The 15,389-nt window shown below is 52.8% G+C and overlaps 1 protein-coding gene across 9 annotated transcripts in view; it reads left to right on the plus strand.

Annotated features, from left to right (window-relative positions):
- The window catches only part of LOC130386962 (protein 4.1-like), a 45,469-nt gene that overhangs the window by 25,170 nt on the left and 4,910 nt on the right, over positions 1-15,389 (plus strand). For 4 of the 9 annotated variants that reach the window (XM_056595868.1, XM_056595861.1, XM_056595860.1 and 1 more), the window contains exons 11-22: positions 444-619; positions 1,531-1,724; positions 5,896-5,961; positions 6,594-6,791; positions 7,940-7,999; positions 8,500-9,540; positions 10,746-10,793; positions 11,028-11,102; positions 11,951-12,049; positions 12,715-12,813; positions 13,561-13,641; positions 14,120-14,235. In XM_056595868.1, coding sequence (XP_056451843.1) covers positions 444-619; positions 1,531-1,724; positions 5,896-5,961; positions 6,594-6,791; positions 7,940-7,999; positions 8,500-9,540; positions 10,746-10,793; positions 11,028-11,102; positions 11,951-12,049; positions 12,715-12,813; positions 13,561-13,641; positions 14,120-14,230 — 2,248 coding nt within the window. In that variant the 3' untranslated portion in view covers positions 14,231-14,235. The remainder of the gene's footprint in view (positions 1-443; positions 620-1,530; positions 1,725-5,895; positions 5,962-6,593; positions 6,792-7,939; positions 8,000-8,499; positions 9,541-10,745; positions 10,794-11,027; positions 11,103-11,950; positions 12,050-12,714; positions 12,814-13,560; positions 13,642-14,119; positions 14,236-15,389) is intronic. The other 5 variants (XM_056595863.1, XM_056595865.1, XM_056595864.1 and 2 more) reach the window with 5 other exon arrangements.

The following is a 15,389-nucleotide window of genomic DNA, read 5'->3' on the forward strand; positions in this document are numbered from 1 at the left end:
GAAACACACGCTTGTCTTGTTGCACGCCATCGTTTGAACAATGTGTATATACTTTGACAAAGTATCCGACAAGAGCAAAGTGTGGAACTCACAAGGATGAGTTCAAGGAGTTCATTCTTCCCTTAAAGAATTAATTCTCACTAGGTCACTTTTGGGAGTTTGCTGCCATCTAAAGGTTGAAAACGGATGATATGTTTTTGTTTTACACATTGTAGTCGCCCCATCACAGGGATTAAAACCAACCATTATAATTAGTCAGACACTTGGCCGGGACATGATGGTCTTACTTCGACCGCAGCCCATTGTGAAAAGTGCACAGTGTGTATCTGCCCTTCGACCGCCCAATCGGCTAATGACCGTCTGTCTTTAACAACCGCCGTCGGTTAATGACTATTTGATTTTTAACGGAGCCCACTTGTCTCCCTCCCCCCCCCTGCTGGCAGGCTGGTGTCCCCCGAAGCCCCCCCCAAGAAGTTCCTGGGCCTGGGCTCCAAGTTCCGGTACAGCGGGCGCACCCAGGCCCAAACCAGACGGGCCAGCTCCCAGATCATCCGGCCCGCGCCCTTGTTTGAGCGCTCGGCCAGCAAGCGCTACAACATGTCCCGCAGCCTGGATGGAGGTGAGAGCCTCAGTCCTCAGCCCCCCCCCCCCCCCCCTCCCTGGAAGGGGACACTTTTGAAGATATATATTTTTTTTTTACATGGAGAATGAATGCCTGAATGTGATTTGGATGACATTCATTCATTCATTGTACCTCCAAAAAAACACATATATTTATGACATTGCATATCGGGTAGTTGAATTTTAGGAATTCAAGTCCTAAGTGTTGCATACATTGCAATGCATACCTTGCATACATAAGGTACAACATTAACATTTTCTACCTTATATTTTTTACGATATGCCTTGCTCAATTGTTTCCTATTATTAAGTGAGTAAGTCTTCAAGTCTGCATTATAGTAATCTAAGGAAAAGTAAGCAGGCCATCAGACTGCCACAGACGCAGCTATGGAAAGTACTCATTGTACTAATTCATTTCTCCTTCTTAAGGAAAACGAATTAGAATTAATGGCGGTGGCATTGAGAGAACTGATAAATGAACCGACAATGCTGTCGGAATTCAAAAGGCTATCGATCCTCTGATTATATCCTCTCAACCAAAGCCAACGGTCCATCTAGCTGTGGCACAGAGGGCAGCCGTTTGTCAGCAGCGCTCCGGGTGGCTCCACCCCTTAGTGCGCCGAACATGAGTTCAGCACGCCCTGTAGCGTCCCCTGTTCGATTCCCACCTGTGGTCCTATGCTATGTCATTCCCTTTCTTCCCCGACCCACTTCCCCTGGCTCTCTCTTCCCTGTCCTTTGCTATAAGGGCACCACAATATTGCTGCTAGAAAAAGAAAATGGAGCTCGTTGTTCGGGTCAATAAAACATGTTGACATTATTATTGATCGGGCATTGGAAACCATGACGCCATGATGTCCTACTGTGAGGGGCCCGCGTTTGACATCCCCCCCGCCCCCCCCCGCTCAGCTCCCATCATGGAGAACCACGAGACCCTGATGAAGGACCACACCGCCGACCGCGTGGCCAAGGCAGACATCATCACCACGGTAACGCCGGAGAAGAAGGCAGAGGAGGAGCGGGAAGAGCGAGAGGACGGCCAGGCCGACGCCACGGCGACGGCGGAGGCCACGCCCACCACTCCGCTGAGACACGACACAAAGGTAAACCGATGCGCTGCTCCACGCCCCGGAACGCCGTAACCCTCCTGTACAAACAACGCCTTTTATAGTGACGGACAAGGCCCCTTGTTGTCTGCGGACACAGGGGACACTGCAGGGGACAAGGCGCTCTCCTTCCAAGTATCGGTCGTGTGATTTTGTCTTTGCAAGCTTTTTACGATTATTTTCTTTATTCCTTTTTTTTTTTCTCCTTTTCCCTTTCCTTTGTGTCTTTTGGCTGTGAAGAGTCGGAGCCCAGGTGCTCTGAGCTCGCCCCCTAGTGTGTAGACCTCAGGGCTTTTTGTCTTTTCCCTCTCTGTACGCTTTACTAATTAGCTTCTTCTTCTTCTTCTTGTCCTTTCTCTGACCCCACTCTATACTCGTGTGTGCGTGTTTGTGTGTGTGTGTGTGTGTGTGCGCGTGTGCTCATGCGTATTCACCCCCATCGGCTCCACCCACCCCCCCCCACCCCTACTGCGCGCCTCTCCATTTTTAACCTTACACCCCAATCATCACGCCCTCCCCTCCCCCCATCGCCCGCCCCCACCCCCCAGCGCTGTGCGTACTCCTCCGACCCCCTACGCTCTGAGCTCTCGCTGCCCTCCTCGCCCGTGTCCTCCGCCAAAGTGCGGTGGCGGCGGCGGCGGGAGACGCTGACCCGGCAGCGCGCCTCGTCCGTCAGCCCGGCGGGCGGCGCCGGGCGGCGGCGGCGGCAGGCCCGCGCCGACCGGGCGGCGGCCCTGCTGGAGGAGCAGGTGCTGCTGCTGTCGGCCCGCAAGCAGCGCCTGGGCGAGCTGGGCAAGGGGGCGGGGCGGCGCGGCGGCGGCGGCACGCTCTTCTCCTTCTCGCTGCACCTGCCCGACGTCATGTCCTTCCTGGACGAGGACGGCTACATCAGCTTCCCCGACCTGGCGGAGCTGCGCTTCCTGCCCGAGTGCGCGCACCACTTCCTGCCCATCAAATCGCCCTCGCTCATCCCCTGCTTCCTCTTCATCTTCTTCTTCCTGCTGTCCACGTCCTTCTCGGTGCCGTACGCCCTCACGCTCTCCTTCCCGCTGGCCCTGTGCCTCTGCTACCTGGAGCCCAAGGCGGCCTCGTTGACGGCCTCCATAGCGCAGGGATTCAATGACAGCTCAGAGGAAGAGGAGGAGGATGAGGTGTGTGCACGTACGCCCCGTGTGTGTGTGTGTGGGTGTGTGCGTCTGTGTGTCAGTGTGCGGTTCGGTATCGGAGCCCTTCCTTTTCTTTATTGCGGGGGCAACATCCACCATGTCCCCCCCCCCCCCCCCCCCCCCCGGGTTCTGGTTCCTTGAGGTCGGGAAGGGGGGGGCTTTTTTTAAGTGCCCCCCACCACCACCCCCTCGGTGGGAAGTTGCCCGTACTTTCAGAACCCGATCTCCCGCCTCGCTCATCGTCGCGTCCCGCCACCCCCCCCCCCCCCCAACGCCCCCGCCCATACATGACCTCATCCCTCCTCCATCTTCGTTGTCGTGGTAACCCTGCACGTCGGGCCGTCTCATCGCTGGATGGCTCTCTGCCCGCTCCCTTTCCGTCTCCAGCAGAGGGTTAGACAGGAGACAGCGGTGGGAGGCTAGGGGTGTTTTTAGCTCAAGGAAGCTAGGATCTTGAAACCACGCCAACACAGTCGGTGTGACTCATTGATGCAGGGCTTGAGGTCTCTTGTCTACACAAGGGACGTGTGATAATCAATTTATCACCACACTTTTCAACATAAAAAGCATGCCATGACTGTCATAGTCACAATAATGTAACTAACATCACTCACATTGTAGTGTAAGGCATTGAGGGGCTAGTGGTTCATGCGTCCACATTTTTGGGCAGTGCAATAAAGACATCTTCTCCATACCTCCTCTGCATGCGAGCCCCGTCACTATCGCTACCGACAAAAATAGCATGTGATGCACACGCCCATACTCGCCAACCTCACACCAAACCCAACTCATCCGGATCCTTCCCAGAGAACGCTCCTGCACGCCTCTGTGGCTAACCCATCTCAAGTCTTTCCCCTCCACCCTCTCTGCATACTTTCCTAGTCTAGATCTTTCTAGTCACCACCCTGACATGCCGCTCGATCACCGCGCTGCATGGAAACACTTGTCCACCACTAGCTCAAGTGTGATGCGGGTCAGTGGGTTCTCCTGCATTCAGAATGGGCCTGCAGCAACGGGCCAAGTAATGCATTAAGCACACTGCTCTGTGGGAGCTGCCGACTCTGGGCAACGAGGGCAAGACCCATTAGTCATGCTCTCCTCAGACCCACTGACTCATCGTTCCTCACGGCCGGCAGCAGCGCCTGTGCGCCCATCCCATTCCATCGCAACCCACCCCACCGTCACCCTACACGTCTGTAGAGGAGGGGACCTGAAAGTCAGATTACTGGTTCGGCTCAATCGTTTTTTATGGGTTGTTTTTTGACATAAGGAGAGCGCTTAATTAACTCATCCCGTCGGTTTCGGAAATCCCGTCGATTTTTCTTACAACCGGAACCTTTTCTTCGGCAAATTCCACCTGTGCACCAGGGTTAAGATGATACATTAGGTGTCAAAGTGACTGACATAAGGTTTCTACTTCCTCTGAGTCTGTCTGTGCCCTGTGTTGCTTGCTCATTTTTACTTTGCTTTTTATTTTGACAAAACCCTTTTTTTTTTTTTTTGTAGTGTTGTTGTTTTTTTTATTTTGCAATGTGGCATTTACAACAATGGGACAAAAAGTGAGACACCTCTCATTGTTTTCATTTGTGCCTTTCATTGACAATGTCTAAAATGTATTCAAACAACTCAAAAGTTGGGTTCTCTCGTTTTTGTTTTCCTGCTCTCGATGGGAATTGGTTCGGTTTGTTTGACACAAAACAGACCGACAGCGAGCAAACCGACTTTGCGTTTGACGGGGAGACGACTGCCACGGAGGTTTGTACACAAACGAACAAATGGTTATGCATAGAGTAATCAAACAGTATGGTCAAAGCCATGACAACACCATGATCCCCTGGCGAGGTCTGTCACAATATCTTTTAAAACAAGAGACCTGACCACGACACATCCTAGCCAATCCACACAGTAAATGTTTGAGGAGAGATGGTGCCGTTGTCAAGGGGGGGGGGGGGGTTCTTTGTTTGTAGTCTTTAATGCATGAGAGAACTGTTCTCGGAAAACCGGACAAGGGGGTTACAGAAGGAGTGGCGCCCTCTCAGTAACGCATGTGTACCAGTGCATGACGTTTAGGGTACTCCTGTACAAAGGAATTCAGAGGCCACGTTAATCCCTTGATTGACTTTCCTTTCCTTTATTTCACTGCTCTAACTGCTCTCTCCCTCTTGTGTGGGTGTATTCTCTCTCCTCGTCATGTGACTCTTACAATGCCTGCCTCACCTCTTTTCGCCTGTCTCACTCTTTCTCTTGCTGTCTTCCACTGTCTCTCCCTCTCCCTGTCTCTGTCTCTGTCTCTGTCTCTCTCTCTCTGTCTCTGTCTCTCGCTCTCTCTCTCTCTGCCTGTCTCTCTGTCTCTCTGTCTCTCTGTCTCTCTACCGGCTGCCAGTCGGAGGCAGAGGATGACTATGAGATGCGGACCCAGGTACGCTGCTGAGTTGGCCTCGTGGCCCAGCTCTCTGCATCGCTCAGCCAATCGGATGCACTGAGCTTCTCCGCTCAACCGTCCATCACCACCATCGAAACCACCACCACTACCGAAACATAAAGCATCCCTTTTCTTTGTGACATGTTGCCGCCTACAGCCACCATCAACGCTATGAAGACACAATAACCATACAGATTATCCCCATAATTAAATACGACCGTACTTTTGCCCAGGATTTTTCTTGGCAAAATGGATAAATTTTTCCATCTAATTTCTTTTGTGCTTTTGTTTGTACATCTTGGAGAAATTCATCTTCTTTTTTGGATCACTGCAGCACATTTTGGTTTGACCTCTTTTTAGTTTTTTTGTTATTTTCGGGCATGGCCCGGAAGGTATCATTTCAAGTTTTCCCTTGAGTTCCCTGTACGGAACAGTAACCGGTGTGGATACTGTATGTAACGGGCGTATCGATTTGAAGTCAAAACTCCCCATCTCTCTCTCTCTCTCTGTGAAGGAAGCAGTGTATTTAAAGCCCCACCCCTCACCTGACGTTGCTTCCTCCCTCCTTGTGTCTTCACAGTATAGCTTCATAAGGCGCGTGAAGGGGGAAAACGTTTTTATCAAGCACAGTAATCTGATGCTAGAGGTGGGTAAGGCAGCGGCGCATGACGACCGCACGCAACGTTTGAAGAACCCTAACCCCTCCATTGTAAAAACGTAAAGACTCTAGCCGTGTAACTGACCAGCACGTCAGACGTTTTGGGCTGCAGAACGTTACGATATCCCTAACAGTGACATCCTTGCGGATGCACACATTTGACTGAGTGAATGTAAACGGAATCGACTAACGCAGGGTTTGCAGAGTGGTGAAACTAACGAGGATTGGGAGTGTTGCACTTGACCCGGACTCATAACGCCATGCATGAAGCCTTCCCATTTACGTTGGTTTTTCATTGGACCAAGCGAGTCTCCGGACGCTTCCGCAGCGTCGTTGGCACGCATCATGCATTGCATTTGCCTCTCATGTTGCCCCAAACGGCGAGCGATTGGCGCAGACGGCCTCTCTTCCAGAGTGTGACGGGGAGGTGACGGGTCATAGGAGCAGTTGACCCGGTAGCAGTTCCTCAACAAATACCGGCGTCAACTGCCTCCCACGACCCCCCCCCCCCCCCCCACGTACCCCGGACTGGATGCATGGCCTGTCCTTGTGATTCTCACCGCCGTTGCCCCCCCCCCCCCCCCCCCCCCCCCCCCCCGTGTGGTGATTCGGCGGTCCAGGACACAGACGCGTCGGCCGACCTCGGCAAGCATCAGACCAACATCAGCGAGCTGAAGCGCTCCTTCCTGGAGACGGGCGACGCCGGTATGGCGGGCGCCGGAGCCACCGAGTGGGAGAAGCGTCTCTCCTCGTCCCCCGCCCGCTCGCTCCGGGCGGACGAGCCTCCCATGATCGAGCCCCTCCTCCTCCCCCAGGACGTAAGCCGACCCCCCCCCCCCCCCCCCCACCACCACCACCACACGTCGAGGCTCGTGTGTGATTGGCTAACGAAGGGTTGCAAGCAGTCATGGGGGTTTCAAGTCTAGTCAAGTTTACTTATAATACAACAGTTGACCAAAGTGCTGTACAAATCCACTATCTAGTTATAAACACACAAATAACAAAACTATTTAAAGCACGAATAAGGACACAGTCAATAATACAACTTATATGGAGTTAAATGCATGAGAAGAGTTTTTAGGAGGGATTTGAAACTGGGCACCGAAGGGGCTAGCCTAACATGAAGATGGAGTTCGTTACACAGTCTGGGGCCAACGACTGAAGAAGCCAGATCTGCCCTGCTCTTAAGTCTTGACGGGGGGATGGAGTGGTAATTGGTCATTGGACCTCAGGGAGGGTGGGTTAGAGTTGAACCCCTGTGCCCCCATGTCTCATCACCGTGGGGGTGTGCACCTGTAACACAAGGTGACGCGGGCGCTGCCCTGTCTGATTAGTGGAGATGGTGCCCCGATGTCAATCGTCAAGGCATGACATCATTATCGTGTCCTCTGGCTGCGGTCACCGGGACGGAGCAATAGTACAAATCTAACTTTAAGAAGTAGCTGTGGGCTGTATGTTTTAGTCTCATCGTGTGATGAGTAGTGCTCTGAATATTGCATGAGGGTATAGGTAAATTAGGTACCCTGCAGTGAAAGGTTAACCAACGCAAATGTATTCAACCGAAGGATGAATAATATTGGGTTTTTCTTATTTCACAGGGCTATTTGTGGGTCTATGATGTGAAAGCGCTTTAAGCATTTTTAGTAAATCCAATTACTGGATGGTGCACGCATTTAGTCAATATCCCAGATCAGCCGCCGTATGATTCGTTGCCTTTGTATTATTTTCCTATTTATTTTTTCTGAAGGTGCAGATGAGTCGTGTCTGCTTTGTTGTGCAACCGGGTGTGCCTTGATTGAGTCCTACTTATGGAAAACCTTTGAAGAGGCGGCAATTTGCCTCTTCACAGACTTATTTCAACTGTGGTAGAAGCCCTTCTCTGGGCATCCTTGCTGTCCAGACCTACGCTGAACACCTCTGCGTCAAGGTCCTGCCGTCGTGACACCCTTTCTCCTCTCCCCCCCAGACCAATGGAGAGGAGCCGGCCGCAGACCAGACCAAGATGGAGCCAGAGGCCAAAGATGAGGTAAATCGCAAACTTTAGTAATGTTGTTTTCATGCCAGTACGCCTTTGAAAATCATCGATGCAGGGATCTCTGTCGACTAGATGTGTGTGCGTGTGTGCGTGTGCGTGGTAAAGATATTTCTTATTCTTGCACCGTGTCTGTGGCAGCATTAGCACGAGGCTATCTATCCAGGTGCAGGCAGAGAACGTGTCCCGATACTAAATCCCCTCTGCGCCCCCTCTTGGGTGTGTCTTGAACGTATGGAGTGTCTTTGAGTCATATTTAATGTATGGAGTGTCTTTGAGTCCTGTTTAACGTATGGAGTGTCTTAATGTATGGAGTGTCTTTGAGTCCTCTTTAACGTATGGAGTGTGCTTAACGTATGGAGTGTCTTAATGTATGGAGTGTCTTTGAGTCCTGAAGGTTGCCGCGCTTCAGCCGCGCGTTTGGACGGCCGCGCGCGCTCCTCTCTAGCCACTAACATGGCGCGGCGTCCCATAAGCCCCCCGTGTCTCCATAGGCGGTGCGCTACTTGGTCAAACTGGTGGCGGACGGCTACGGCACGGACGGGGCCACGTCCTCGGGGCCCCACGGCATGAGCCTGTCCACCACCATGGACGACGACGTGTTCACCGACGCCACCACCCTGCGGGAGGAGGAGGAGGAGGAGGGCGCACACAAGACCACGCCCGACTCCCAGGGCGAGGCGTCGGAGCGGTCGGTGGTGAAGGTCAGCCCCGGCACCGTGCGGCAGGAGGTGTCCCAGGCCATCATCGACAAGAAGGGCACCCTCATCATCCTCAGGGAGGCCGAGGACGACAAGATGGCCGCCGGCGACAAGATGGCCGCCGGTGAGAAGATGGCCGCCGGCGGCATCACCAAGGCGGCCGGGGAAACGGAAGACGTCGCCGAAAACGAGGTCCCCTCGGCCTCCGACGAGGAAGACGGCGGCGTTCCCGCCACGGAGAAGGAGGAGGCGTACGCCGGCCGGGGCGTGATCCTGGGCCCGGGCGACGCCCCCACCCTGAAGATTGAGAGCCGGCGCATCGAGGTGACGCAGCTCAAGGGGGTGTCCTCGCCCACCCGGGCCAAGGCCTCCTGGGTGTCCGAGGTGGTGAAGACGGTGGAGAGGTCAGAGTTCACCAGCATGTCGGCGAAGGAAGGTGAGCAGTGGGCGGAGTTCAAGGCTGGCGCACCAAAGGACGTCTTCCTGTTCCAGAGCGCCCAGGAGGTCCAGCCCGGAGGCGGCTTCGCCACCGCACTGTCCGCAGTCAACGAGCTGTCCGCTGTCACCGCCGCTCTCTCCACCGTCACAGAGCCGTCAAAGGCCCCCGAGCTGTCAAAGGTCACCGAGATGACCCCAGTCACCGAGCTGTCAAAGGTCACCAAGATGACCGCAGTCACCGAGCTGTCAAAGGTCACCGAGATGACCGAGGTCACCGAGCTGTCAAAGGTGATGGAGCTGTCAAAGGTCACCGAGATCGCCGAGGTCACCAAGCGATCCGAAGCCACCGAGCTGACCACGGTCACCACCGAGCTGTCGGCCACCGGCCTAGACGTGGTACCGTATGCTTTCCCAGAGAGAACCAGAAAATGACTTAAATGGTCATTTTCCAGCGCATCCCCCCCCCCCCCACCCTACAAGCCGACTGGTTCTAACAACGGAAAAAACAACAAACCAGGACGACGAGAACCTTAACCCGACCGCTCTGCATGGCTAACAATCCCCTAATCCAAGCGCCATTCGCTCATCCTCCCAAAGCAGAAACCAACATCTTTCAGTTGCTCCTCCAAGCCCTCTGCCTTGTTACGCTTTTATTCATAATTTTTTTCAGAGCGGTTGGTGTTGTTGAATTCTATAACTGCTTACTTTACATGAACGGCTGCGTTGAGCGGGTCGATTATGTGGGGAGAACAGAGAATGTGGCACTGGTTTCTTTTTGTTTTGAAGGCTGTGGATTATTCATAAACATCGCCGCACTTGATGAACCCAGGAGAGAGCAGTCTCGGAGAGTTTCCACGGCGATGTAGAACTTTACTCGGTTCAGAGTCGGGTCGTTACAGACGCTCGTATTGCAATCAATTTGGCCGTATGTTCTCGATTGAAACTCGACTCACCGTCTTGACTTGTTTACGAATCTGGTCAACGGGCGGTTCGTGTGCGGTCTGCCCAACAGCCGACGGCTGAGTTATGGCCCAGCTCCTAGCTGTGTGTTTGTGGCCGAGGGTTAGCAGACGCATTCTTCCTCTCAGCTCTAGTCCTTTATGAAGCGGTGACTTCATAGCTCTGGCCCAACGCCAACGCTGCCGCTATCTCCCTCCTCACCCGACCTCCCCCTCACTCCCCCCCCCCCCCCCCCCCCCCCCAGCACGACGGCTAACCAGAAATATTGTATGGGTTGTGTTGTAAGCTGATTTAGTTCCACAAAGATCAGCTTCTTTTTTTTTCAAAGCGAGGGATTTCTGAATGCAGATGACTAGAAACGCCCGTAGCTGTGACGGAGAAACGAATTTAGATCTTTATATTTACAATAATTTTTTTACCCGGTATAAAGGTATGAACCTTGCTAGGGTGCTGCACGCAATCCACAACCCATACAAACGCATTTCTGCTCTTTGGATTCCAGCGTTCCCCGTTCACCATTCCCCTGTCATCCTTCCTCTTTCCTTCTGTGTTGTAGCTGTCGATGTGTTGACTGTGTTTGTGTATTTGACTGTCCTCTTTCTTCCTTCCCGTCTTTCGACCTATCCCTCCTTTCCTTCCAGTCCACCCTGGGATGGACTTCCTCCTCCCCGAGCCCCGTCCTCCTCAAGGTGACCTCCTATTTTCCTTACTCAGGCCCTCCCAACCGTACAGGGGGTCTGAACCCAGTCAGGGTTCCTCCTCTGAGCTGCCATGCCAGCTGGACGCGGGGAGGGGGGGGGGGGGTGTTATGTTGTATAACAGGTGTACCGGGCAGTACCTCTCGCCGCGTTCATGCTGATCACACCGTTTCCGTGGTAACGGCGTCTCTTACCATAGGGGGCCTTGCTTTTTGTCGCACCCAGGTGTCCGAAGAGCCCAAGCCGGCGGAGAACGGTGACGCCGCCGCGGCGACGGACGCCACGCCGGCTGATTCGACGGTAAATATCTCGGCGGTCTCAGACGGAGCGAGAGCGGGGATGACGTCGGGCTCCGCCGAGCCGGGGCCGGGCGTATCCCAAGTGTCCCCGGCGGCTCAAAGAGACGCTTGTTTTCGGTTGGCAGAGCAGCTGACTCCGGCGTTGTTCGACCGAACAATGGGCGGTCCACATGCCAGGCCGCCGTAGAAAGAAGGCCCATGCGTCTGTCTGTCCGCGCACTAGGGGGCGGTAGAGTGTGGCAGGGAAAACCAGCACACCCACAGCCTCAATCCGTCCTTCGGAAACGTGTAAACCCCGCCCCTCTGTGATCCCTTCCCCCCCAGGCCACATGAGTAGGCGTATCGGGGCCGCCCTGACGTAATGTGGGGCAAGCCACTCAGACCGCTGCTATTCATCATTTCTCGCCGGCAGTCAGGACTCGGGGGCACGGGGACAGCGGCGAACAAATTTCGTTTTTTTTCTCTCCCGGTTGTTTTTGCCAACACCGGTCCCCACCACCGTGGAGAGCAGGATGAGGATAGCTGGGTCGACGCCCGCGACCGTAAGCCTGGTCTTGGTCTCTCCAGATGTGGTTGGCTAGGGCAGCACGTCGGCTTTATTAGATCGATGGAGTGAATGTTGTTTTTTTTGTAATAGGGGAGAAGCGGAGCGATGTATGACTAAAGTTGGGTGCCAGGTGGCAGTGCGGTGTGGCAGTCTAGTCAGTGGTTCTTCGTTGGGGTTTTTGAAAATATATACCAAGTGCAAGGAGTTGCACTGTGCAAACATGTTTCAAAAGCCTGTTTAACTCGCCTGGTTTGTGTCTGACCTCGTTCTGTGGTTCTCCCTCTCTGCGGCCGTTGCCTCAGCAGAGTTCGGAGTCGGCCACGCTACAGGAGGAGCCGGCCCCCAAGGACTCCCCGGTGGTCCACACGGAAACCAAGACCACCACCTACGAGTCCGCCGAGGTACTTGTCACCTACATGGCTGTACATCACTTTACTCAAAGGTGACGTATTATACCACCAGGTGTGAGTGTGATTAGCCGTCACAAGCCGTGTTGATAATCTGCCTCTTCTGACATCACAAGTGGGTGTGTCTACCTAGATGTGTGACGGAATTTGCAACGTTTGCAACAGTCCACTGGGTAGACTGGTAGACTGATCTAGCCAGCACACATCTAGGGGGACACGCCCCCTTGTGATGTCAGAAGAGGCAGATTTTCAAAACGGCTCGTAACGGCCAATCACACTCACACCTGGTGGTATAGTATGTCACACTGAACCAACACTGATAACCGATCGGTATTGAAACCCAGCCTGTTAAACACTTCTAACCATCACGGGAACGAGGGAGTGTCTTCTTGCACTAAGGTCAGGGTCGGTCATAAATATATGGGCTGCAAAGCCCTTGGAGACTGTAACTGCGGTTCAGGGCTATGCAAATACAATTAGCTTGACTCCACCTGACCACCTGTGTGTTGAGCAGCGAGTATTGATCGTGTTTTTCCCATTAGGAAATCTGTTGGTAAGTGTTTGATGTCATAAGTGTTGCCAGTAATTTCAGTGTGTGTGTGTGTGTGTCCGTCCCCCCGTCCCCCCCCGCCTCTCTCCTACTGTGTGTTAATTAATAGGGAGACACCAACGGTGACGTGGACCCTGGAGTGTTGCTGAGCGCCCAGACCATCACCTCAGAGACCAGCAGCACCACGACAACCACACACATCACTAAGGTTGTCGGGGGAGACACTGTGGGGGGGGGGGGGGATGTGTTTCCTTTCCATGTGTCCTATAAAAAGCACAGCTGTGTGTGAGCATTAATCATCAGAACCCCAGGGGGTCCGAGTCACTATGTGTGGGGCTAAAAATACCGACCTGAGTTGTTAACGATAATTTTATCATGGTCAAATATAATGGCAAATTGAATGAATTGAACCGCCATACTGCATTGAATTTACTATCAATGCTCATATTTTCCCATATGAATGTATTTTCACGCTTTGAATGGTGAAGACTTTATACCTTTTCAACCGTCGTTTATTTCAGTCAATCCACTGTAGGTTTAAAGGTTGTTCCAGCGTTTCTAGGCCGACACATCTGATCTTTCAGCTGGCCGCCCCATAAGCAGGCCGTCAAAAAAACGCGTCTCTGTAGGCAGCCTATGTGCCGAGATCGCACACAAAAACAAATCAACCAATCAAAACCAAAATAAATAGTATTCCAACCAATCAACGACAAGGGGGTGGGTGTTGTGGGCTTTTGCGCTGCGTTCGTGATCTTTTTAACTGAATGCACGAAACACGGAAGGGAGGGGCGAGCTGGCTCCGTTTGTCTGGGATCACGCTTTAACTACCAACAGAAGTGACGTCACCCAACTTCGCTGATACAACCTTTAAGTCACGGGGCCCTGGGTAGCATTGAGTGGTATGCTAAGGTTTCCCGGGGGTCTTTCCCTGTCGCCCTCCCCCCACGCTCCCCAGATGGTGAAGGGCGGCATCTCGGAGACGAGGATCGAGAAGCGGATCGTCATCACGGGGGACACGGACATCGACCACGACGAGGTCTCCTCTTAGCCTTTACTCATTCGCCCGGTCGTGTCTCTCTCTCACACTCGCTTGCTTTTTTTTATCGATTGATTTATATTTTTCCCTCCTTGATTTGTCATCGCTCTGTACTGTCATTGATTGGATTTGTACAGTTGACCGTGAAGAAAAAATCTAACTCCCTAGAGACCTTGTCCCCCCCAGACCTTAACTGTTCTCTGTTGACCCGTGGTGAGCTCCGCTACGCGGCCTGTCTCCCCGTTTCACACATTGACTTAATAACATTAACATCTCCTTAATTTCGGGTGGCAGATAACGACGTATTGCAGCCGTCGCTGGTGTCATTTTTCTCCTACATGTGTGTGACCTAACATTGGCAACCATGATTGACCTAAAAATACCAACACCTCCCCCTCCCCCGCCCTGTTCCTGTTCTCTGTCTCCCCCCGGTGGCCATCTACTCGCCCTGCACTTCCCCGCTCCGCGTCGTGCGTAGGCTCTGGCTCAGGCCATTAAGGAGGCTAAAGAGCAGCACCCCGACATGTCAGTGACCAAAGTAGTGGTCCATAAAGAGACCGAGATCACCCCAGACGAGGGCGAGGACTGACCCAGGTAAGAGGACGAGGTCCCGGTCTCATCTGGTTCTGGTTCTGCTTGCACTGAGCTTGCAAAGTGTGGCCTCCATTCTCAGCATGCCGCTTCCCCCCCCCCCCCACCGACACCGTCTTCCAATAATTCCTATTTTTCCTCCTTTACCGGAACGATTAAAGGCATGACTCTTTACTGGTACGGTTAAAGAAATGACTCTTTACTGGTACATTTAAAGACATGACTCTTTACTGGTACAGTCAAAGACGTGACTCTTTACTGGTACGGTTAAAGACATGGGTCTTTACTTCTAAAGTTAAAGAACAAGATCTTTAATGGTACATTGAAAGAACCGGCTCTTTCCTGATACAGCTTATAGCGTAATTCTTTACCGGTACAGTTAAAGGTATAGATCTTCAAAGGTACGGTTAAAGGTCTGGCACTTTACTGGTACGGTTAAAGGCCCGTCACTTTACTCGTACGTTTAAAGGCACGGCACTTTTCTGGTACAGTGAAAGAACCGGTGCTTTACTGGTACAGTTAAAGGTTTGGCACTTTACTGGTACGGTTAAAGACCTAGCACTTTACTGGAACGGTTAAAGACCTAGCACTTTACTGGTACGGTTAAAGTCCTAGCACTTTACTGGTACGGTTAAGAGCAATGTGCAGGTTGACATTAGCATTTGCACTCTAGCATTTCTCTTACCTTTGGTTGCATCATGTTCGAGTTCTGTGGTCTGTGCGTGCACATTGCATTACAAAAATGATTCCAGTCGTAATGCAATTAAATATGACTTAACCTTTTTTAACCGATTTGCAATCGACCCAGGAATGCCAACCTGCACGTTGCTCTGAAAGACCTAGCTCCTAACCAGTACAGACACCAATGTTTCTTGTGCAGCACTAACACCCGATGCCTCACTCCTCTTTCCGAGCTCCCCTGGCGCAGTACAGTGCCGGGCCATAGGCCAACGTTCCTAACGCACTGTCAATTACAGGCTGCCCCCCCCCAGGACCAAGCGTTAAACTGGGCTATTCTGGTCGTGCTAATGCTGCTACTGCTGCTGCTGGCACTCTCATGCAATCCCCAGTAACCAGGGGGCAACACCCCCCTCTGCTGGGAACCCGGCACAGTGTGCTTCGTCTCTGAGAGTGACGACCCTGACCCGGAGAGCCAG

This window comes from Gadus chalcogrammus, chromosome 8 (assembly GCF_026213295.1).
Source record: "Gadus chalcogrammus isolate NIFS_2021 chromosome 8, NIFS_Gcha_1.0, whole genome shotgun sequence".
Taxonomy (NCBI): domain Eukaryota; kingdom Metazoa; phylum Chordata; class Actinopteri; order Gadiformes; family Gadidae; genus Gadus; species Gadus chalcogrammus.